General features: G+C 43.2%; 1 protein-coding gene across 18 annotated transcripts in view; it reads right to left on the reverse strand.

Annotated features, from left to right (window-relative positions):
* Nucleotides 1-9,478: 9,478 nt before the first annotated feature.
* EPS8 (EGFR pathway substrate 8, signaling adaptor) overlaps nucleotides 9,479-24,901 on the reverse strand; it is a 293,475-nt gene continuing 278,052 nt past the window's right edge. For 15 of the 18 annotated variants that reach the window (XM_077468593.1, XM_077468592.1, XM_077468591.1 and 12 more), the window contains 5 exons: nucleotides 20,968-20,991; nucleotides 14,657-14,861; nucleotides 14,282-14,462; nucleotides 11,448-11,577; nucleotides 9,479-10,012 (listed from right to left, as the gene is read on the reverse strand). In XM_077468593.1, the coding sequence (XP_077324719.1) occupies nucleotides 9,899-10,012; nucleotides 11,448-11,577; nucleotides 14,282-14,462; nucleotides 14,657-14,861; nucleotides 20,968-20,991 (654 nt within the window). In that variant the 3' untranslated portion in view covers nucleotides 9,479-9,898. The remainder of the gene's footprint in view (nucleotides 10,013-11,447; nucleotides 11,578-14,281; nucleotides 14,463-14,656; nucleotides 14,862-20,967; nucleotides 20,992-24,901) is intronic. The other 3 variants (XM_077468605.1, XM_077468602.1, XM_077468600.1) reach the window with 1 other exon arrangement.

Genomic DNA, 24,901 nt, shown 5'->3' on the forward strand with positions numbered 1-24,901 from the left:
CTTCTTTTCTTCAGCGCATCTGCGCACCCGCCGGAAAGGGAGGAGGGTTTGTGCATGTGCACAAATGCCATTTCTAATATAAGGGCACTCTAGTCACCAGTGGAGAGAACTCCACGCGTGTGCAGATGCCTCCTGGAATAGCTGTGATGTAGCAATCCCAGAAGGCAGCGGGGCCCTACATAGGCTGAAAACCAGAAAGTGCTGGCTTGCAGCTGAAAAATACCTAATGATACAAAAATTATGATTGATGCATCATGATTTGTAAGGGGGAGGAGCAAAAAGTAAAAAAAAAGGTGCTATTAGGAATGAAGTTCTGCTTTAAAGGGGTTGTAAAACCTAGTTTTAAAAAAAAAAAAACAAACGTATCATACCTCCACTGTGCAGTTCGTTTTGCACAGAGTGGCCCCGATCCATCTCTTCTGGGTTCCCCTGGCGGCGCTAGTAGCTCCTCCCCGCAACGGTTGTCCATGTCTGCGAAGCGCTCTCCTTGGTGGACACCGATATGAGTGCGCTCCAGAGTCCTGTTTCTGCATGAATTCACACAGAAAGCGTGACTCGGCCCCACCCCCTAGCACCCGCATCATTGTATTTGATTGACAGCAGTGGGAGCCAATGGCTGCGCTGCTATCAATCTATCCAATCAAGAGCTGAGACAACTATATCCACAATATCTATTGCATGAAGAAACCTACAGGTACAGTGTTTAGTGCAATAGAGCCGCCCTAGTGCAGTATATATGGGGTGGGCGGCCTTTGACTGGTTAAATAGCCAGGTGCTGGCAATTGAAACCCAGAGTCATTTTAAATGTGATTTGACTTGTTTTGTTTTCTTTAGAAATGTTTTTGCTGCAGCATGTTCTATATATGCTACATCTGCACCACTTTACAGGCAGACTAAGGGGACCCCCTAGGCACTATATTTAAAGGAGTTTTTAATTTTTATTGTTGCACTATAAACATCATTAAAAAAAAACTGCTCCTGTAAAAGGATTGTTTTTAAAAAAAAAGTTTGCATTGACACATGTCCCCCAGGGCAGGACTCGGCCTCCATACCCCTTTTGTGGCCAAATACTTGCATATCTCCAAGTCTTAAAAATGGGCATTTTTGATTTTTCCTGTTCAGCTCCCACAAACGTTAATAGGGTTCACCATGAGGGATGGGCCGAACTTTGGTTGTTCAGGCATTCGGCGAACGACGAACAATATGCATTGCTTGCGGCAAATTTGAAAGCCGCGGAACACAGTTAAAGTCTATGGCACACTACTAACATGAAAAACCAAAAGTGCCAATTTTAAAGGCTTATATGCAAGTTATTGTAATAAAAATATTTTGGGGACCTGGGTCCTGCCCCAGGAGACATGTATCAATGCAAAAAAAAGTTTTAAAAACGGTTGTTTTTCGGGAGCAGTGATTTTAATAATGCTTAAAGTGAAACAATAAAAATGAAATATTCCTTTAAATATTGTGCCTGGGGGGTGTTCTTAGTATGCCTGTAAAGTGGCGCAGTTTTCCCGTGTTTCGAACAGTACCACAGAAAAATGACATTTCTAAATGAAAAAAGTAATTTAAAACTGATCGCGGCTGTAATGAATTGTCGGGTCTCTGCAATATAGATAAAACTCATTGAAAAAAACGGCATGTGTTCCCCCCAGTCCATTGCCAGGCCCTTTGGATCTGTTATGAATATGATGGGGACCCCCAAACCAAAAATAAAATTGTGTGGGGGTCCCCCCAAGATCCATACCAGGCCCTTCAAGTCTGGTATGGAAATTAAGGGGAATCCTGTGGCAAATTTTGTTTTAAAAATGGACTAGGCGTCTCCCCCAAAATCCATACCAGACCCTTATCCAAGCACGCAACCTGGCAGGCCTCAGGAAAAGAGAGGGGGGGGGGGGGAACGAGAGAGCGCCCCCCCTCCTAAACCGTACCAGGCCACATGCCCTCAACATGGGGAGGGTGCTTTGGAGTAGCCCCCCAAAGCACTTTGTCCCCATGTTGATGGGGACAAGGGCCTCATCCCTACAACCCTTGCCTGGTGGTTGTGGGGGTATGCAGGCAGGGGGCTTATCAGAATCTGGAAGCCCCCTGTAACAAGGGGAAACCCAGATACCAGCCTCCCCCCCCCCCATGTGATTTGGTAACGGGTACATTGTACCCTTAACATTTCACCAAAAAAAAAGTGTCAGAAAATAGTAAAAAAAAGACAGGAGACACTTAGGGACAAGTCTGAATGATCTTGAAGAAGTGATCCTTCTTCTCAAGAACAGCTGTTATATAGCTGAGGGCGGGGCCACTCGGTGATGTAAATGGGCAACCCCGCCTTCCTCTGACATCACGTTGGGTGGCATGTGATGGACCTACATCGTGGGACATTTTTATATCTTTTAATAAAGGACTTGTCTCTAAGTGTCTCCTGTTTTTTTTACTATCTTTGATACTTTTTTTTGTGAAATGGTACAATGTACCCGTTACCAATTCACATGGAGGGGGGGCGGGATCTGGGGGTACCCCTTGTTGTCTTCCAGATTCTGATAAGCCCCCACCAGGGCACGGGATGTGGGGTTGAGACCCTTGTTCTCATCAACATGGGGACAAGGTGCTTTGGGGGGGGCTACTCCAAAGCACCCTCCCCATGTTGAGGGCATGTGGTCCAGGAGGGGGGGCGCTCTCTCACCCCTCCCAAAGGGTCTGGTATGGCTTTTGGAGGGGACCCCTATGCCATTTTTTTTTTAATGTTGGTGCAGGGTTCCCCTTAAAATCCATACCAGACCTGAAGGGTCTGGTATGGATTTTGGGGAACCCCTACGCCATTTTTTTAACCGCTTCTGCCCCGGAAGATTTTACCCCCTTCCTGACCAGAGCACTTTTTGCGATTCGGCACTACGTCCCCTTAACTGACAATTGCGCGGTCGTGCGACATTGCACCCAAACAAAATTGATGTATTTTTTTCCCACAAATAGAGCTTTCTTTTGGTGGTATTTGATCGCCTCTGCAGTTTTATTTTTTGCGTTATAAACAAAAAAAAAAAAAAAAAAAAAAAGAGTGCCAATTTTGAAAAAAACGCATTATTTTTACTTTTTGCTATAATAAATATCCCCCAATAATATATAAAAAAAATGTTTTTCCTCAGTTTAGGTCAATATGTATTCCTCTACATATTTTTGGTAAAAAAAAAAAAAAAAAAAAAAAAAAAAAAAAAAAAAAAATCGCAATAAGCTTATACTGATTGGTGTGTGCAAAAGTTATAGCGTCTACAAAATAGGGGATAGCTTATGGCATTTTTATTATAAATTTTTTTTACTAGTAATGGCGGCGATCTGCGATTTTTTTATTGGCAGATTATGGCAGACACATCGGACAATTTGGACACATTTTTGGGACCATTGGCATTAATACAGAGATCAATGCTATAAAAAGGCATGTATTACTGTTAAAATGTCACTGGCAGTGAAGAGGATAACACTAGGGGCCGATCAAACGGTTGCGTGTGTTTTAACTGAAGGGGGAGGGAACTGTGCAGGGCAGATGACAGATTGCTGTTCATACTCTATGAACAGACGATCTGTCTGTTCTCACCACAGAGAACCGGAGACTGTGTACACACACAGATCCTGGTTCTCCGTGTGTTGGTGATGATCGGCCACAGGGCGAAGCGACGTTACATAATGTAGTTTCACTCAGCTGTGTCATTCTGCCGAAGTACAGGCGGCTGGTCAGCAAGTGGTTAAATTTGGCGCAAGGTTCCCCTTAATTCCATACCAGACTTGAAAGGCCTAGTATGGATTTTGGGGGGACCCCCACGCCATTTAAAAAAAAAATGTTGGTTCCTTTAGAAATGTAATTTTGCTGTGGTACTGTTCTAAACACGGGAAAATGTGCCACTTTACAGGCATACTATAGACACCCCCAGGTGCAATTTCTAAAGGAATATTTCCTTTTTATTGTTTCACTTTAAGCATTAAGCATTATTAAAATCACTGCTCCCAAAAAAGCATCTGTTTTTAAAACTTTTTTTTTTGCATTGATACATGTCCCCTGGGCAGGACCCGGGTCCCCAAACACTTTTTTTGACAATAACTTGCATATAAGCCTTTAAAATGCGCACTTTTGATTTTTCATTTTCGTGTCCCATAGACTTTAACAATGTTCGTGTGTTCATCTGAATTTTTTCCCCAATTACGTGTTCTGGTGCGAACTGAACAGGGAGATGTGGAGAAAGCACCTCTGTGAAAACTCTTGGTGGTGGGCAGCAGTGTGTCATTCGGAAGGCATTTGCAGCTACATCACCACCTGAGTAGGAATGCTGCATGCGAAAGGCCTGACAAATTCTAAAGACAAATTATGCCTACTTTCAGTTTAGTAGAGATATTCACAGAGGGTTACAACAATCTAAGTGAAATAACACCCTACAAATAAAACAGGGCATTGTCACAAGTACAGGGAAAGCCTGTCTTACTATATTCATGCTGCAGGACCCTGGAAGGCACCAAACTTCATCCATCATGGCGGGCATGTCTCCACAGAGGTCTTCCGAGTCCTGGTGCCTAAGGAATGGACTATGCCTGTTGACTTGTATAGCACCCTGCTGCTAGTTGCTCCACAACCCAAGGTGAGTCCTGAATGCAGGATCCGGTACCTGAAGCAAACATTACAGGGTGGCCCCAATACTGCAGGGACCGGTTCCCAAAATGTACAGTGAGGGCAACTGATCCCGAAACTTCTAATGAGCCCTTAGGCCAGGGATATGCAATTAGCGGACCTCCAGCTGTTGCAGAACTACAAGTCCCATGAGGCATAGCAAGACTCTGACAGCCACAAACATGACACCCAGAGGCAGAGCATGATGGGACTTGTAGTTTTGCAACAGCTGGAGGTCCGCTAATTGCATATCACTGCCTTAGGCAATAAGCAATTGGATCTTGATAGATTACCAGTTGAAGAAGTGAAAATAAAGAATAGGGAAAAAAACATTCAGAGTAGAAGAGGACCATTACATAAAGTCGCTAGCAAAAAACAGCTTTGGCCAGTGTACAATCACCTGAAAGTAGCAGCATATATAACCCATGGTCTAGTACAGCAATTTCTGAGTCCTGTACTGAACAATAAAGATAGCTTATTTTCTTAATCGCACACCAATGTTACACAGGATGGTAATTCTGGTAAACAGGGATTTCCAAAAGCAGTCCAACTGAGCGGTGGGCAACACAGCAAACATGCTAACAGACCTACAGTAAAAGCAGGTTACAGAAAGGGGGCTCAACAGAGCTCACAGAACCACCTGACAATCTTTACAGTCTACGATGGAATTAGATGAGGCCTGACATCCACCTGATAAGAATGACACATATGTGAACAGAAGACTAGGTGGCAGCCTTGCAGATCCGAGAGAAAGATAACCGATACTTAGATTTGTGAATCCGCTTACTGTTAACTGACTCATAACCTCTGCTGGAGGTTTGTTCCAAGCATCAAATATTACTTTACTGAAAGGGTAGTTGATGCTTGGAAAGACTTCCAGCAGAGGTAGCGAATCAGTCAACAGTAAGTGGTTTCAAACATACTTTGGACAAACATAGATCTATACTCAAAAAGTTAACAAAAGAAAATAAAAAACACAAAACATGTATATATAAAAAATAAAAAAAACAGCAGACTCAATGGGCCACTTGGTCTTCTTTCTGCCATCACTTTTCTATGAAAAGCCCATGAAGCAGTAACCAACCTAGAAAGAGTGCACGTTGATAAGGAGAAGGTGAACCTTATCCACAAGTCTATAGGCTTGAATGATGGGCGATCTAATACAACTGGAGATAGTAGAGTAAAAAGGCAGTCCCATACAGGTACCCTCATGAATGTAAAAAATGTGTCACTTTGTCTAACACAGTGTTTCTCAAATCCAGTCCTCAGGCCCCCCCAACAGGTCATGTTTTCAGGTTTTCCATTATTTTTCACAGGTGATTTGATCAGTTTCACTGCCTTAGCAATTACCACAGCCGTTTCATCTGAGGGAAATCCTGAAACATGACTTGTTGGGGGGGCCTGAGGACTGGATTTGAGAAACACTGGTCTAACATAAGCTGGAGGTGTAAGATAGTCTTGAACAGCGCGTACCATGTCCAGGCAGTGGAAGAAAATCATCCGTTGGATGTTGCAGAACAGAAATGAAAGAACGATGTCCTAATTTAGGTGGAAGGAATAAACTACCTTAGGGAGAAAAGAGGCCTTAAGACCAAACAAAAATGGCAGCCTGTCTGACTTATAACTAGATTTTTAAAGTAAGGTGCAAATGGAAGGGCTTTACACAGAACAATACAAAAAATTCCTTGAACACGTACAAGCTATCCACCAAAAAAACAAAAACAGTTTAAAATGTTTTGCAATGGCAATGAGGAAGGGGAGTGAAAGTAGACAGAAGGATGTTGCCAACAGGTTCAAAGAGTGCTTTCTGGAAAACCAACAGACCCAGGGTAATAAGATTAGTGTTAATTTTGACGTCAAATTTCAATTTAGTTCTAGTTCTAGTCTTTTGACTAAAATGCAATTTTAGTCATATTTTAGTCATTTGTATTTTAGGCTAATAAAATCAGCAGTATATTTTAGTTGACTAAAATCGAATGGGTTTAATTAAATTGTAATGCATTATTTACAGTGCAAGCATTTCTCTAGAATTTCCAAACTCATTATATACTCATGGAGTAAAAATCGAATAACGTAGTGGGGATGGGGAAGTCAATGGGAGTGAGGGAATGCACAGGGCAGAGAACTGGGCGGTCTGGGGAGGCTGTTATAATACACAATGCTAAGCACTGCTACCTTGCTGGGAGGGGAGACACTCACCATGTGGTTTGCTGGGCATTTTTCCAGAACTCCCAGGCAGCAGCCAGGCCAACAGAGGGAGTATGCATCTCTCTGCCAATACAGATTGTCAGGGGGCTTAGTTTTTGACAGACAGGCGGACCTCCAAGGAAAGCAGAAGTTCAGGTGGGTAAACATCCCTTCCTCGCCTTTTCAGATGAAAATTCAAATGTATTTTTGTCATAGTTTTGTGTCAACTAACTTATGGGGATGGCACACCTTTTAAAGAAACTAGGGCTGAAACAATTAATCAATTAATCGACAAGTAATCAATTATGAAATTAATCGATTACCATTTTCATAATCGATTAATTGGCCAGCATACAGAACGCATTATTTGTTTACATATCAGGAAATAAGTGCAGCACACATACAGCTCAGTACATCATCCATACATGCCAGCAAGTGCCTTAGAACTTGTGACTGTGTGAGGAGCAATGCCTCATGGGACATGTAGTCCTGTGCAGGAAGTGAGTGGTTCTAAAGGCAGAAGTTTTCTTTACGTTGCTATTGGGGCACTCTATACTATACTTAACGCACAGCAAAAAGCAATGTAGAAACAGATCAAAAGCAAACTGCATAGGTGTTTACCGAGCCTTACGCTGGCCACACAGATCAATTTTCAGACGAGAATATTCATATGAAAAATCTTTGTACATTCGCTGAATGAAAGAATGTTGTTTGAAATTTTCACTTGCTTTTAACATTCTGTTTTAAAATGAATGTAATATCTGAACGAAAACCACATACACTGTCTGAAAATTCCTTTCACCAAGAAGTTTTCCTCGATTTCTAAATTTTCCTGTCACTGTGGTTGAAAACGTGCGTCGATTTGACCCCACTAACGATTCGAAAATAGAATGTTTTAACGTTCTTAAGATTAATTATTTTTTTTTTTTTTGAAGGAAGAGATTGTTTTTGTATGGCCAGCATATAATATATTACAGTTCTGTTTTAAGAGCTGCAAAACAGTCTAACTTTTTTTTTTTTTCTTTATAAAAAGATCTGAGTCTGATATTTACCAGATTCAACCTCTAAATGGTATATATATCTCCGCTAATAGTATATACAGTATATATCTCCTGTAATAGTATATACAGTATATCTCTTCTGTCTGTTATAGATTAGAGATTTTGCTCTCTAACCATATAGTTGGTTATTTATATTTACCACTGCATATAGGAGATATTTAAGAATAAAATTTCCTTTTTTTTTAAACTTTACATATTAACTAAATTATACACCACACTATTTTTAAGGTTATTAACCTATTAATCGAAACAATAGTCGGTCAACTAATCGATTAGGAAAATAATAGTTAGTTGCAGCTCTAAAAAGGAACCCCTTCACCTTAATAGGATATTGCTGGGACATTTTTTTTGAAAGTACAAGTACATTTCTTCAGGATTTGGCCAATCACTATATATAACCGACTGCAAAATTGAGCATACAGGAAATGTTTTAATAGGCAGGGGACTTTCAAGAGACCAAAGGTGTGGCCGACGCAGGTGGTCAGGTTAAGAAGTGTGTGTCAATAGGGACCAACTGGTGATCTGGCCAGTAAGCCTGTTTTTTTTTTTTTTTTTTTTTGAACAACCCATTCATCACTGGCAGGGGTACTTACAATGATCAGGTTTTTTTTATTTTTATTAATGTACACTCTTTATCACTGCTTATAAAGTGTGAGCTTGAGTTTGGCTGCAATTTGTTAGTGTAGGGGTGTATCATGAAATCAGTGGGCCCGTGTGCAAGATAAAAAGTGGGCCCTAGGCATTTTAAAAAATAAAATAAATGCGGCATGTGTAGAGTGTCTCGGCAAAATGTGGGTGCGGTTTAATTTGCGCTAAATATTGGGCATGGCTTAAAGTGGTTTCACACTGGGGCTGTAATGCGTCGGCGGTAAAGCGCCGATTTACCGTTAATTTCACGGCACTATTCGAACTCTAGCGGTGCTCTTTTACCCCCGCTAGTGGCCGAGAAAGGGTTAAAGCCACCACATAGCGCTGCTATGAAGCACGAAGCAGACCCATGTGTATGAAGCGAGTTGAATGGCAGCCTCAGCTTGGAGTTCAGCCAGACAATGTCCCCAACACGTTTCGCTCTGCCACTTGGAGATTAATCATGGGGAACATAACTATGTACCTGAACTACCATTCTGTGTCCCTTAATGTACCATTAAAAAAAAAAAGTTTATTGCAAAACAACCACAGATGACTTTATTGTTTAAAGCCATACAGTTAAACTGGTAAATGACAGCTGCACATATAAATGGAAGCCTTTCCTGCTGACTTGCCACTGTACTGGAAAAGTGAGTGTAGATGCAAATCCTCCATACCATACTTCCTCCTGCTTCCCATTTGGGAGGATCTATACCCAATATTATAAAGGCTCCCATTACATATGTCTCTATTTCTGTCTAGTGATACATAAAACAGCCCTAACAGACCACCAGCACTTTGATGACAATCAGATACTCTCCAAACTTTCCAAAAAGCTTTAGTACTCTATTATAGAGTGGCTATATGTCTCAAAAACACAGACAAATTTGACAACAGACACAACAAAGAAACCCTTTCTATAAAAAAAAACACTTTACTGGTCATTAAAAATTTCAGAAAAAAATAATTTAAACATTTTTATTGTTTCTGCAATAACTTTCTATATTCACGGTAGGTCAATGTTTTTTTTTTTTTACATACAGACAAATATACAGGGAATGTGGAAATCTCTTCCAACGGCTGTTAGTGAAACTGAAAGCTGACATAGCAACACTTTTACTGTTATTACCTGGAGTGACAAGCTCTACCCTGATCAACACTATACAGGATCCTATTCACATGCTCCAGGCATGATGAAGGAGTGGACTCTGCCCTCTGCTGCTACAACAGTGAACGGCAACATGACCATAAAGCGCAGTCTTACAATGCACACACAGACTAGAGAGAAAATTTGTACAATCAAAACCTCTTAGAATGTCAAATTGGCAAAATGAATTACAAGACTGCAGAGTTTCCAGATAGTATTAATTCTTCTAGAAAATCTTCAGTGATTGTTTCCTTCATCAAATGACTCTACACCAGAATCGCTTGCAGCAGCATTGATCTTTTCTTGGCGTTTTTTCATGATTTCCCGCAGCTCAGAGTTTCCACTGAGTTCCTTAAGGACACAAGAGAGTAGAAAGTATCAATATGAGATTAATATTGGCCCATTACATTTATTAGCCCTTAATACACTGCAAAGCTTGAGTCACAAACGACTGGAAAAGCCAATTCCAAGCCTGGCCCAATTCAGCTGGGTCTTTTGTGAATGTGTTAGTGGTGGTGGGGCGATAGAGCAACGATTACCTTCAGCTCCAACTGAAAGTTCCACAAATGATTTAAAGCGGAGGTCCACCCTAAAGTGGACCTTCCGCTCATTGGAATCCTCCCCCCCTCCGGCGCCACAATTGGCACCTTTCAGGGGGGAGGGGGGTGCAGGTACCTGTACAGTACAGGTATCTGCACCCACTTCCGGCGTAGATTCTGCAGAAGGTACGCCCCTTTCCGCAGAATCTACGCCCCTTTCCGAAATTCCCCCGCTGCCTGCTGGGAAACACATGGATCCCAGAGACAACGGGGACCATCCTTATTGAGCAGCGTGACTCGCGCATGCGCAGTAGGGAACCGGGAAATGAAGCCGAAAGGCTCCACTTCCTGATTCCCATACCCAAGATGGCGGCGGCAGCACCCGAGAGACGATTGAGAGATCGGCTTTGGGTGCCGACATCGCGGGCGCGCTGGGCGGGTAAGTGTCACTATTTTAAAAGTCAGCAGCTGCAGTATTTGTAGCTGTTGGCTTTAAAAAAAAAAAAAAAAAAACGGCGGAACTCCCGGCGGACTCCCACTTTAACCTTGAAAATCTATAAAACTGGAATTTCCAGTCTCATTGCACAGGAAACCACAAAAGTCATATTAATCTATAAAAGGTGGGAAACTGAGGTGCATGTATACAGTGGCGGCTGGTGAGAAACCCCTCCAGGTCCTTACCTGCAGCCTCCAGCCTGGCCTGTCACGGCTCCCCTGATACCCGGCAGGCTTCCATGTTCCAAATCTTCCGGGACAAGAAACCGGAAGTGACGCAATGGCAAATTTTAATTCGCTAAATTCAAAAGTAGGAGGGTTCAGGCGAAGAGGACAACATTACACACGCTGTTAGTCCAGGGCCCCACACAGTGTAACGATTTTTAAATAAATTATATGACTAACATTTAACTTTAAGATGTTTAAAAAATGTTAGTCATATTATCATTTATTTAAAAATAAATTGTTTTGCGAATAAACTTTGAGGGTGGTGCCCTTGCACCTCTTATGGAAGGGCCGCCGCTACATATATTATGTGATATATTGTAACACTCTACCATCAAAAAACAACTAATAGACAGATTTGCCAATATAACTAACTACAACTGGCACTTACCAGCAAAAGGGTGCAATGGCAAGGTGACATGGGTAGTGTGGGAGGACAATTATTATAAACCACAGTATACAGAATATACTTTTCTGGTAATTTTCATTAGCAGATCAAATTTTCATACACTGCACAGAATAGATACCTCTAGAGTAGCTTTCTGAAGTGTTACTTGGTTGTAAACTCTTGGTCCCTCTGGGCAGACCGTCTTTAATTCATCCTTGGTGAGGGAAAAAAGCTGAGCGCCAGTTAGCACACCAAGACTAGTGATTGTCCTGGAAGAATACAGCAAAACACACTGTTATTGCCCGAGAGAGAGAGAGAGAGAAAACTATAGGAAACAGGAAAACAAGGAGAAGAAATGGGGGATCTACATGAAGAAAAAGAATGAAGGTACAATGACAAGAGAAGAAAGTGAAGGAGGAATGGAGACACTTTGTGAAGAGGAGATTGAGAAAGAAATGAAGCACTATGGGAAGTGAAGGAGTGGAAGGATTGAAAGTACTATGGCAAGAAAAGAAAACAGGAAGTGTGCAGAGCTATAGAAAGAAGAGAAGAATTGGAGACACTGAAGAGGAGGCGGCTGGGGAGGGAAAGGGAATTACGGGAAGAAAACGTTGATAAGGACATGAAAAACTATGGAAAAAGAAGAATAAATTCAGACTCTATGGCACAGGAGAAGGAAGGGAGGAGGAATGGAGTATACAGCGGGTAAAATAAGTAATGAACACATCACCATTTGTCTAGGTAAATATATTTCTAAAGGTGCTATTGACATGAAATGTTCACCACATGTCATCAACAACCCATACATACAAAGAAACCAAAACAAATAAGTTCAGAAATTAAGTTGTGTGTAATAAAATGGAATGACACAGGGAAAAAGCATTTAAACCTGCTGACATCATATGTGTTGTCATACTTTTATGAATGCCTGAGATACTTAACTCTTATACAGTTTATTTGGAAAAATGAAAAAGACTGGAATCTTAAAAGAAATAACTCAAGATTGATAGGATAGAATTTTCAGATACTTCTCATGCAAATTATATTCAAAAGGCCAATGTGAACTGCAGCATCAAAACAATCTAAGCCCCTGTACACACGGTCGGAGATTTTGGCAACCAAATCCGTCGGATTTTGCCCGTCGGATTTAGTCCGACGGATTGTGTCCGAAACTGTTGCATACACACGGTCGGGCCAAGTTGGCGAAAAATCTGATCTTTCAGAACGTGATGACGTAATTTCATTACGATGGGACTACATTCAGGCTAGTAGCCAATAGCTTTGATGTAGGAATTTGATCTGAGCATGCGTGGCACTTGGTCCGATGAAAATGCTCTACACATGATCGGATTAGGTTTGTCCGGCCCAGTTGGTCGGGAAATATTTCCAACATGTTGGAAAATTGGGTCGGACGGAGATTCGGACGGAATCAGTCCGATGCATACCACACACAGTCGGATTATCTGAGGACACGGTCCGATAAGACTCATTCTGACAGATTCTCCGACCGTGTGTACAAGGGCTAACATTATGTTAATTGGACAAATGGGCAAAGAAACAAGGGTTGTAAGGATTACACTTGGTCTTAATTGTTATTTTTAGTAACTGCAGGTAGGGTCTTTTCATCTTGATTAACAAACAAATCAAATGTGTTTGATCAACCAATCAGCTTTCTTTACATTTTAGTAAAGAAGGAAAACCAACTGTATATCAAGGAAAGATTTGATTGCTTGGAGAGGTTGACTGAAATGTGTTTGCTTAAGGTTGCATTCTACCCTTGCACGTTCCTATTTCCACGATAATAATCCATAAATTATTATTAATACTATTTACAACATATGGGAAGCTTAGTAAGAGGGATGGAGACACTATGGGAAGAGCAAGAGGTGAAGTAGGAATGAAGAAACTATGAAAAGGAGGAGGAGAAATGATGGCATCATGGAAAGAGGAGATGGAGTAACAGACACAATGAGATTTGATTACTAAAGCTGGAGAGTGCAAAATCAGTCTCACTTCTGCAGAGAAACCAATCAGCTTCTAACCTCAACTTGTTCAATTAGGCTTTGGCAATAAAACCTGGAGCCGATTGGTTTCTTTGCAGATGTGAGACAGATTTTGCACTCTCCAGCTTTAGTAAATAAACCCCAATGGGAAGAATAAGAGAAACAAGAAACTATGGTAAAATAAAGAAAAGAAAGAGAAATTAAGTGGGTATAGAAGGATAAGGAGGAGGAGTGGAGGTGCTATGGAAAGAGGGGGAGTAGAGGGAGTGTATACACGATGTGAAGAAGGAGAAGGACCAGAGGCTTTATGGCAAGAAGAGAAATAGGAGGAATGCAAAACTATGGGTAGAGAAGGAATGGATACACTATAAAGAAGGAGGTGAGGGCGGAATGGTGGACTATAGGAAGAAAAGGAAATTAATAACTATGGCAAGGGGAGAAGAAATCAGGACTCTATGGTAGAGGGGAAAGAAATGAAGGAGAAATAGAAGACCATGGGTAGAAGAGGAGGGACAGAGGCACTATGGCAATAGATGGAAGAATGGGTACAATCTGAAATGGAGGAGAAGGAATAGAGAATTATTGGAAGAGAAATAGAAGCACTATGGGAAAGAATGAAAAGGAATTATAGGAAAAGAAGAAAAGGCAGAATAAAAATGTAGACAAACTGAGAAAAAAAACGAAAAAAAAAAAAAAACATAAGGCATTGCTACACAGGATGGTAACATATTGCAGGAGGTAAGTATGCAGGACAGGACAACATGAAGTAAATGATGAATAGGGGAAAAAATAATAAAAAGGTAGAATAGTAACATAATCTGAATAACATGGGATGGTGATATAATGCACATTCCATTGACAGGGGACAGTTACACAATGTGGCATAGATATAGAACAGTAGCTTTATGTTAGTGGCAGAAATATGGTGCAAGTCATTTGAACAAGCTATAGATATAATCTGTCAATTTACACAGAACTGAATCCCTTTGCTTGCAGCCATGCTTTCACATCTTCTGTGGATGAACTGTAGGAAATGTTGATCGGCGTTGTGTTTTGGCGTGGTACAGTGAATTTCTTCTGGGCTGCACTTCGTCCAATGGTGAGTCTCTGCACCAATTCATCCTGAACCTCCTCCATCTGAGACTTCCTACCTACAATATAATTTCCACCAATTAATTGCCTCCTTTCTCTGGATTCATATGTCCGAGACACTAGAATGTGACTGACAATTCTAAAACAGTTTATTAATGTTTTTCAAAACCTCTGCCGAGTCTTCACAAAAATGCATAAATACTACAGCAAGACTAGTGAAAACTTCATTGCGTCACTGGCCTCTATTACTTACGATCAATGGGTCTGTCCCTCTGGTGGTCTCGCACACTGCTGCCCCCACTATCGCTGGACGTGCTGCTCTGGCGACTGATCAGACTTCCAGATGGACAGGACTTGGATATCGGTATAGAAAGAGGGGAGGGGATAGGGTGTGGAGGTGGGGTAGGAGCTGTCAAGACTTGGTCTCCTTGTTTTGGGACATTCTCTGACTTCTGTTTCTAGAAAGACAGAAATAGATTGAAAATAATTATTCCAGAGTCACTAACCCACTCAGACAGGAGGACTATTGAAAATTCTTCTGTATACTACCTAAGCAGGAATACAAATCAGCAGGCACAGAGGGCTTTGTGGAGAGAAATTGTTGTAGGAAGTAGATTGAAAATAAAAAGATTCTCTAGTCATCATTCTACCAAAATGTTTATATAGAACATTAGGAAGCCAATTTCTGTTTCGGTGGAAAGATAAAACAGGCAGGCCTGGACTAATATCAGGAGTCAAACAGTTCTGAAGCGGTCTCCTTTCTTCATTTTGGCTTTTTTTTTTATTGCTACAGAAATCAAATAAGGTGGAACGAAGAAAAAGAAAGGCTTTCCTTTTATAAAACTTTTTTTGCAAGTTCAACACAGGAATGTGACCACTATTTAAAATGTGTCTGATTACTTTGAGCTAAGTCCAACGAGGTGCTTCTCTCTTTAACAACTCCAATACTTAGCACTTTCACCCCCTCCTGCCCAGGCCAATTGTCAGCTTTCAGCCTTGATACACTTTGAATGATAATTGTGCAGTCATGCAACACTGTACCCAAATTACATTTTTATATATTTTTTTGAGACAAATAGAGCTTTCTTTCAGTCGTATTTATTGACCACAGTTTTTTTTTATATTTTGCTTAAAAAAAGGCTGAAAATGTTGTCTTTTTCTTAGTTTGTTAGAAAATGTTGTAAAAAAAAAAAAGAAGAAATTTTTATCCTTCACTGATGTGCGCTGATGAGGCTGCACTGATGGGCACTGATGAGGCGACACTAAGGGCCGGTTCACACAGCGAGGCGATGCGAGGCGACACGGCTCGCCTCGCCTCGCTCCCGCAAGTCGCCCCCGTTCTGTACAATGGAACCGTTCTGAGAGGAGTGACTCGAGTCGCTCCGACTCAGAAAAAAGGTTCCTGTACTACTTCGGGGGCGACTTGCATTGACTTCTATACAGAAGTCCTCTGCAAGTCGCCGCTGAGGTCCCCGCAGGTCGCGGCGAGGCAAGTCGGAGACGCCTCGCCGCGCCTCGCTGTGTGAACCGGCCCTAATGGACACTGATAGGTGGCACTGATGAGCAGGCACTAATAGGCAGCACTGACTGGCATCACTGATGGAGACTGTTGGGCCTGCACTGATTATCTGTGCAGGTCTCCCCTGTGAAAAAATTCCGCTCATCGGCGAGGAAAGCCGATAACCAGCATTTCCATGTTTACATGTGATCAGCTGTGATTGGACACAGCTGATCACATGAGTAAAGAGCCTCGTCATGTGCTCTTTACCGAGATCGGGGATGCATGGTGCCCATTGCCGCACGCCCCAGCAGCTGCCCAAGTGTGGCGAGAGTGGGACAAAGTCATATGACATTGTCTCAGAGAGTCACCCTCTGCTACCGTCATTTGTCTATATGGCAGACGGGAGGTGGTTAAAGTGGAACTTTACTCAACATTTATTATTTTTAATCCTCATGTTGCTAGCATTAGTAAACAGATAGGAAATAGATCATATTTCCTAGTATTAAACTTTTTTTTTTTTTTTTACATTTCTTAAGATATTTTCTGGTTTCTTGCCTCTGCAAATTATGTCATACACCCCAGGAGACTTAAGGGGAGGAGGGGTTTTCTCAGCTAAGCACACCCTCTTGCATGCATGCCTGAGCTAAAGGCAGATGAATTCCAGGAAGGTAATGCTATATGAATGATTTGCCCTTACTCAAGATGGCCATGGCCAGAAATGCCAGGGGGGTGTTTTTCAAAGTGATTTCTCAGCAAAATAAAGCATGGAGACATGGGTGGATGGGGGAGTTTGCTTTAAACATTAAAAATGAAACAAATTGTGTTTTTAGTTTGCAGTGCTCAGACGCAGTGTAGATCTGCTGTAAAGCACATTTTTACTTAGCACCGGGAGCACAACTATCGCTATACTTTCAGCTCTCCAATGTTGCAAACAATTCTGTAGAGTTGTATGCAGCCACTCTGCCCACCTTTCCCCTCCTCCAAATCACAGAACACTTTGTATTATGTGAACTCATTCACAAATTACAGTTTATGTGAATGGACAGCAAAGGGAAGAGGCAGGCAGAGCGACTACTGTGTTGAGAAGACAGAACCCCTCCTGTCAGATTGCCAGGGATATAGGGATAGCTGTGCTCCCAGCACTCAATAAAACTGTCAGCTCTAAATAAGAGATACATCCACAAAGTGGCATGCATTTCATTGGACTTGGCCCATAGTAAGCCAGCACATTTTAGAAAGTGTCTGAATTCCTGGAGTTCAGCTTTAAAGTGTTACTAAACTCCATTTTTTTATTTATTAATAAAATAACAAATATGTTATACTTACCTGCTCTGTCCAGTGGTATTGCTCAGAGCAGGCCCAATCCTCTTCTGGGGTCCACTACCTATAGGGAGAGGTAGTCCCCAGGCTCCGGGACTGTGCTTCTACAGAGCCGCACTCCATAGACTTACACAGCGGGACTTGCGCCCGCCACCCACTTCCTCTGATTGACAGCAGCAAGAGCCAATGGCTCCTGCTGCTGCTTGAATGCTGTGTAAAGAGGAAGTAAGGGGAGAAAAGATGCAGCCGTGCACAGCGCTGATCTCTTCTCCCCTCTCTTCTCCTTCACACAGGGATACTGAAAACGTTTTTTTACCTTAATGCAAGCAATGCATTAAGGTAAAAAAGTTTTTAGGTTTAGTAACACTTTAAAAGAGAAGTAAAGGATTTTTTTTTCCAGAATCAAACTTGCATCGGCCCGATGCCTCTACACTGAGAACCAAGCGATCCAACATCGCCGATCACTCGGTTTTCACAGCTCTGTGAGCAGAGAGCTGCAGACTGTCAGTCACAGCTCACTGCTCTTCCCCACTCCTTGCCCATTGGAGGGCTGAGCTGTGGAGGGGGTGGCCAGCTCAATCTCTCAGCAGGTCGCTGAGAGGCTGAGTCAGGTGTCAGTCCAGGCACCTGGCAAATCCAGACTTTGTTGTGATGCTGGACTGACATCCGTGACGTTAGCAGACAGTGGACTTCAGCCTGCTCGCTGCTGAAAACAGGTCACAGGAGTGCAAAACAAGCTGCACTCCTGTGATCCATACAAGCTTTGGCTATACTTCTCCTTTAAGTATCCATCACAGAACAAAATCTAGATCAGATTTAGGGAGAGAAGAAAACAAAAATGGATATTTTATAGACAGCAGAATAACCCAATAGAGAAGAATATCTATAGATCAATAGCCTAATCTATAAAACCAAAGCGTCGTACACACGATGCAATTGTTGGCCAACCGAACATCTGATTTTTGGCTTAAGGGCATGTGCCAGGTCCTTGTCTTGCATACTAAATGGTACACAATTGTCGTGCTACAAAAATGAATGTAGTGACGTAAAACGAGGAACTCCAGCTCTCAAGCGCCACCCTTTGGACCCCTTCTGCTAATTTCGTGTTTGGTGAGCACTGATTCCAAGCATGCGTGGTTTGTACTTTCGACTTTTGTGTGATGGATTTGTGTACTGACCATATGAAAATCTGACAGACAACAGACCTTAGTCCGCTAAAAAAATTTACTAGCCTGCCATCCAACATTTGTTGGCCGGATAAGATAAATACATGGAATAACCTAAAAATTTTGCTAGCGGGTAAGGCAAACTTAATTAAAATGATTCTAATGCCCCAGCTACTATACTTCCTACACAATTCGCCAGTAGTAATTTATCTTAACATTTTCAGAGTAGTGAACACCCTTTTTCGGGGATTGCTGTGGAACACTAAACCCCCCAGGATAAAACTTGAACAACTGCAGCAGCCTAAAGACGGCGGAGGGTTGGCGGTGCCCAACCCTTGGTTGTACTATATAGGCGGCTCAACTGCAACATCTGGTAGGATCTATGTCACCAGCCCCGGAGAGTTCAATGGCAAAAAATGTTGCTGTTTGCATCTGGAGTGGAAACTATCCCAATGGGACTGGAGGCACAAGCATTTGCGAAGTCCAATAAACTGACCCCGACACTATCGCCAATTCAAAAGATATGGAATAAGAGCAGGCAACTCCAGGAGGTAAGGGGGCTTCACTATCTACAGTCCCATTTGGGGCAACTGTTCATATGTGGAGCTGGCCAAGCTACAGCAGGGGCCCAAGTGGAAGGCACATGGTGTGGTTATGCTATCCCACAAAATAGTAGATTGCTTTCTTTTTCGGAAATGCGGACCAGGCTAAATGTGTCGGCCAACATGTGGTATTCCTACTACCAGCTACGACATGCGATTGTGGCTCAGGGAGATGCAGGGGAATGGGTGCTTTCACCCACCCCAGTGTTCAATGTGCTGCAATCAAGCAACTCAACTAAAGGAATTATATCCCAATGTTATCAAATGCTACTTGCCAGGCATCTAAAGGTGTATTCCTGCAGGGCAGCGAAAGCATGGGAGAAGGACTTAGGCCAAATTACGGGGGATCAATGGGAGGAAGCATTGCAGTCAATAACCACTTGCTCTCTAAATGTAGCCCAAAAAGTCTCCCAACTGTACATAATATTGAGGGTACACTGCACCCCTGAGAAACTGCACAAGATGGTAGGTTGGCAGACCCTGTGTGCTGCCGCTGCCGGCGACAAGGAGGGGACCTCATCCACCTCCTGTGGCGCTGTCCAAAGCTCCACTGGTACTGGACGGAGGTGATAAACACGCTGAATATGGTGTTCCAAACGAAGCTACCCAAGGACCCCATGTGTTTCACAGTTTCATAGTTTGTAAGGTTGAATAAAGACACCAGTCCATCCAGTTCAACCTGAGTGAGTGTCCACAATTGTCCCTATCCCTGTACATTGCACACTCACATCGGTCCCTACCTTCAAGGAGCCCACAATCCCAGGTCCCCATTCATATACTAGGGCCAATTTTGGACAGAAGTCAATTAACCTACCTTTATGTCTTTGGATTGTGGGAGGAAACCCACGCAGACACAGGGAGAACATGCAAACTCCAGGCAGGTAGTGTCGTGGTTGGGATTTGAACCAAGGACCCTTCTTACTGCTAGGTGAGAGTGATAACCACTACACCACTGTGCCGCCCGCACTGTGTTGTATACTTGGGATTCTGTAGGAGGTAGTCCCTGAGGAACTGGTCAGAGTTGCACTTTCGAGGGCATTGTTTCAAGCCAGGAAGGTGCTACTGATGGGATGGAAGTCAGCTTTACCACCTACTAGCGCTTCTAACACATATGGGGAAAACCCCGATTATGTAAAAACACATTCATCAACATAGGGGATGCCCCAGTAGGTTTGAACGTATATGGGCACGATGGCTGGATAAGCCCGGGCTGTGCCCCAATGAGCTGGTGATGTCCTGACTGCTCTTATGTTCCTAGAAGGGAAAATACGTATAGGATGTGCTCTGGATAAAATCGGGAGAGGTATGGGCCATGTTGGTGGAGGATCGGAGGGAGGGGTGAGATATGTTGTGATGTGGGGCAATGACGCAATAATGTATAAGTTGATGATTGAGGATCTTTACATGCACATTGGATGATGTTGTAACCTGACAAGTTCAATAAAATATTTTTCTGATTTAAAAAAAACATTTGGCCAAAAGTTGGACAATTGTCAAAAGGAGCATACTAACGGTCAGATTTTAGGACAACAGTCTGTCAACAGACAATCCCCTGCCAACAATCGCATCGCGTGTACGAGGCTAAACAATAAATAGCCAATTTCCACATTCTTTCATGGCTTTATGCAGTCTAACAAAGGACTGAGAACAAGCCAAACAGAAATCTGTCACTTTCCTTGCATCATGAACATTGGCGAGAATATAATTTACAGAACAATTGTAAATCTCCTTTATCTTCTATATGTTTTCCTGTTTTTTTTTCACATGGGTGCATCAAATTACCTCTCCCAACAAAACACACATCTACCCACATGGAATACGCTTTTTTTTTCTTTCATTCCTAGCAAAAGAGATGACTAGAAAAGAAGGGAGGCTGGTAGACTAGAAGCACAGTCAGAGGAATAAAGTCTCACATCGCAGAATGTCTGAATTAGTGGGTGACAGAGCAAGGGGACATTATTTAGACATGCATTACCTCTGACAGCTCCCCCAGCAATTGCTGTTGTAAAAAGACACATAATAGCGCATTATACAGGTATTCATAATCATACATCGCATGGTATACACCACTCTCACTACAGGGCCTTTCAGCTTGCATTGTTCAGCCCAGAGCTCATTCACACCACACTGTTGTCAGTTGATTTTCCATGTTGGTGAACAGATGTCTTTGATCGACACATTAACCACTTGCCGACCGCCTAACGCCGATGTACGTCGGCAGAATGGCACGGGCAGGCATAAGCACGTACATGTACGTGATTTGCCTCCCGCGGGTCGGGGGCCCGATCGGGCCCCCGCCCGGTGCCTGCGGCGGTCGGTTTTCGTTCGGGAGCGATCCCGGACGAGGGGACGGCCATTCATTCATGGCCACCCCCTCGCGATCGCTCCCGACGAATAGAAATCCCCGGTGACATCACTTCCTCTCCTGTAATGTAAACACAGGAGAGGAAGTGATGTATTCTCTCCTCCGTGTCGGTATTTTTCGTTCCGACACGGAGGAGAGCGGATCAGTGAGTTGCACCAACACATCCCACACACAGTAGAACATGCCAGGCACACTCACACCCCCCCTTTACCCCCCGATCACCCCCCCAATTACCCCTGCCCCCCAGTCACAGTGACACCAATGTCATTTTTTTTTTTTTTTTTTTTTTTTTTGCATTGGTGTCATTTGTGACTGTAATAACTGTTAGGGCAGTTAGAGTTAGCCCCCTTTAGTTCTAATGTACCCCCCTAACCCCCCCAATAAAGGTTTAACCCCGTGATCACCCCCCGTCGCCAGTGTCACTAAGGCTGGGTTCACATTGCAGCGGTTTATGAGAACGAATGTGATTCGCACCGCACTGCAGTGCAAATCACATCCGATCTCTGTGCGATTCGAGTTCAGCCATTCGCCGCACCCGCCGCACCCGCCACACCCGCCGCACCCGCCGCAAATTCGCACGGGACCCTTTTTTTGGCCCGCAGCAGAATCGGATCGCATGGGTGTTCACACCATGCGATCCGAGTTTGCAGATCGCACTGCGATATGCGAACTGATCTGGGGGTGTCAGTAACATTTCACTGACACTCCCAGCAGTTCGCATAGGGCAGTGTGAACTGCCGCCGGGAGGCATGCGATGCGGGAACCCGCCGCGGATTCGCGGCGTTTCCGCATCGCTCCAGTGTGAACCCAGCCTAATAAGCGATCATTTTTCTGATCGCCGTATTAGTGTCCCAGGTGACGCTAGTTAGGCAGGTAGGTATTTAGGTTCGCCGCAGCTTTTTATAGCGCCAGGGACCCCCATATACTACCGCATAAAGCCCCCTGATTGCCCCCTAGTTAACCCTTTCACCAGTGATCACCATATAACTGTTACAGGTGACGCTGGTTGGTTAGTTATTTTTTTATAGTTTCAGGGCACCCGCCATTTATTACCTAATAAAGGTTTAACCCCCTGATCACCCGGCGGGTGTCATTTGTGACTAATAACTGTTAGGGCAGTTAGGGTTAGCCCCCTTTAGTTCTAAGGTACCCCCCTAACCCCCCCAATAAAGGTTTAACCCCGTGATCACCCCCCGTCGCCAGTGTCACTAAGGCTGGGTTCAGATTGCAGCGGTTTGAGAACGGATGTGATTCGCACTGCAGTGCAAATCACATCCGATCTCTGTGCGATTCGAGTTCAGCCATTCGCCGCACCCGCCACACCCGCCGCACCCGCCGCAAATTCGCACGGGACCCTTTTTTTGGCCCGCAGCAGAATCGGATCGCATGGGTGTTCACACCATGCGATCCGAGTTTGCAGATCGCACTGCGATATGCGAACTGATCTGGGGGTGTCAGTAACATTTCACTGACACTCCCAGCAGTTCGCATAGGGCAGTGTGAACTGCCGCCGGGAGGCATGCGATGCGGGAACCCGCCGCGCATTCGTGGCGTTCCCGCATCGCTCCAGTGTGAACCCAGCCTAATAAGCGATCGTTTTTCTGATCGCTGTATTAGTGTCACAGGTGACGCTAGTTAGGCAAGTAGGTATTTAGGTTCGCCGCAGCTTTTTATAGCGCCAGGGACCCCCATATACTACCGCATAAAGCCCCCTGATTGCCCCCTAGTTAACCCTTTCACCAGTGATCACCATATAACTGTTACAGGTGACGCTGGTTGGTTAGTTATTTTTTTATAGTTTCAGGGCACCCGCCATTTATTACCTAGTCTCACTAGTGTACCCCTAAATTTAGGGGTGTCTACTTTCCAAAATGGGGTCATTTGGGGGGGGTTTGTGCCATCTTGGCATTTTATGGCCTTCAAAACTGTAACGCCCTTAGAAAGCCTGAAGGCGGTGCTTGGTTTTCGGGGCCCCGTACGCGGCTAGGCTCCCAAAAAGTCCCACATATGTGGTATCCCCGTACTCAGGAGAAGCAGCAGAATTTATTTTGGGGTGTCATTTCACATATGCCCATGGCATGCGTGAGCAATATATCATTTAGTGACAACTTTGTGAAAAAAAAAAAAAAAAAAAAAAAGTTTGTAATTTTCCCGCAACTTGTGGCAAAATATAAAATATTCCATGGACTCAACATGCCTCTCAGCAAATAGCTTGGGGTGTCTACTTTCTAAAATGGGGTCATTTGTGGGGGTTTTGTGCCATCTTGGCATTTTATGGCCTTCAAAACTGTAATAGGTAGTGAGGAGTGAAGTCAAATATTTACGCCCTTAGAAAGCCTGAAGGCGGTGCTTGGTTTTCGGGGCCCCGTACGCGGCTAGGCTCCCAAAAAGTCCCACATATGTGGTATCCCCGTACTCAGGAGAAGCAGCAGAATTTATTTTGGGGTGTCATTTCACATATGCCCATGGCATGTGTGAGCAATATATCATTTAGTGACAACTTTGTGAAAAAAAAAAAAAAAAAAAAAAAGTTTGTAATTTTCCCGCAACTTGTGGCAAAATATAAAATATTCCATGAACTCAACATGCCTCTCAGCAAATAGCTTGGGGTGTCTACTTTCTAAAATGGGGTCATTTGTGGGGGTTTTGTGCCATCTTGGCATTTTATGGCCTTCAAAACTGTAATAGGTAGTGAGAAGTGAACTCAAAAATTTACGCCCTTAGAAAGCCTGAAGGCGGTGCTTGGTTTTCGGGGCCCCGTACGCGGCTAGGCTCCCAAAAAGTCCCACATATGTGGTATCCCCGTACTCAGGAGAAGCAGCAGAATTTATTTTGGGGTGTCATTTCACATACGCCCATAGCATGTGTGAGCAATATATCATTTAGTGACAACTTTGTGTAAAAAAAAAAAAAAAATTTTTTTTTTGTCATTATTCAATCGCTTGAGGCAAAAAAATAAAATATTCAATGGGCTCAACATGCCTCTTATCAATTTCCTTAGGGGGTCTACTTTCCAAAATGGGGTCATTTGGGGGGGTTTTGTACTGCCCTGCCATTTTAGCACCTCAAGAAATGAGATAGGCAGTCGTAAACTAAAAGCTGCGTAAATTCCAGAAAACGTACCTTAGTTTGTAGATGTGACAACTTTTGCGCAAACCAATAAATATACAATTATTGACTTTTTTTTTACCAAAGACATGTGGCTGAATACATTTTGGCCTAAATGTATGACTAAAATTGAGTTTATTGGATTTTTCTAATAACAAAAAGTAGAAAATATCATTTTTTTTCAAAATTTGCGGTCTTTTTACGTTTATATCGCAAAAAATAAAAATCGCAGAGGCAATCAAATACCATCAAAAGAAAGCTCTATTTGTGGGAAGAAAAGGACGCAAATTTTGTTTGGGTACAACATTGCATGACCGCGCAATTACCAGTTAAAGCAGCGCAGTGCCAAAGTGTAAAAAGACCTCTGGTCATTTACCAGCAAAATGGTCCGGTCTGAAAGTGGTTAAAGAAGGGCAAGCTGCATTTCTGATCTGTT

The sequence above is a fragment of the Lithobates pipiens genome, unplaced genomic scaffold (assembly GCF_037356315.1).
Source record: "Lithobates pipiens isolate NorthernLeopardFrog02 unplaced genomic scaffold, aLitPip1_a1.2 Scaffold_8, whole genome shotgun sequence".
NCBI lineage: Eukaryota > Metazoa > Chordata > Amphibia > Anura > Ranidae > Lithobates > Lithobates pipiens.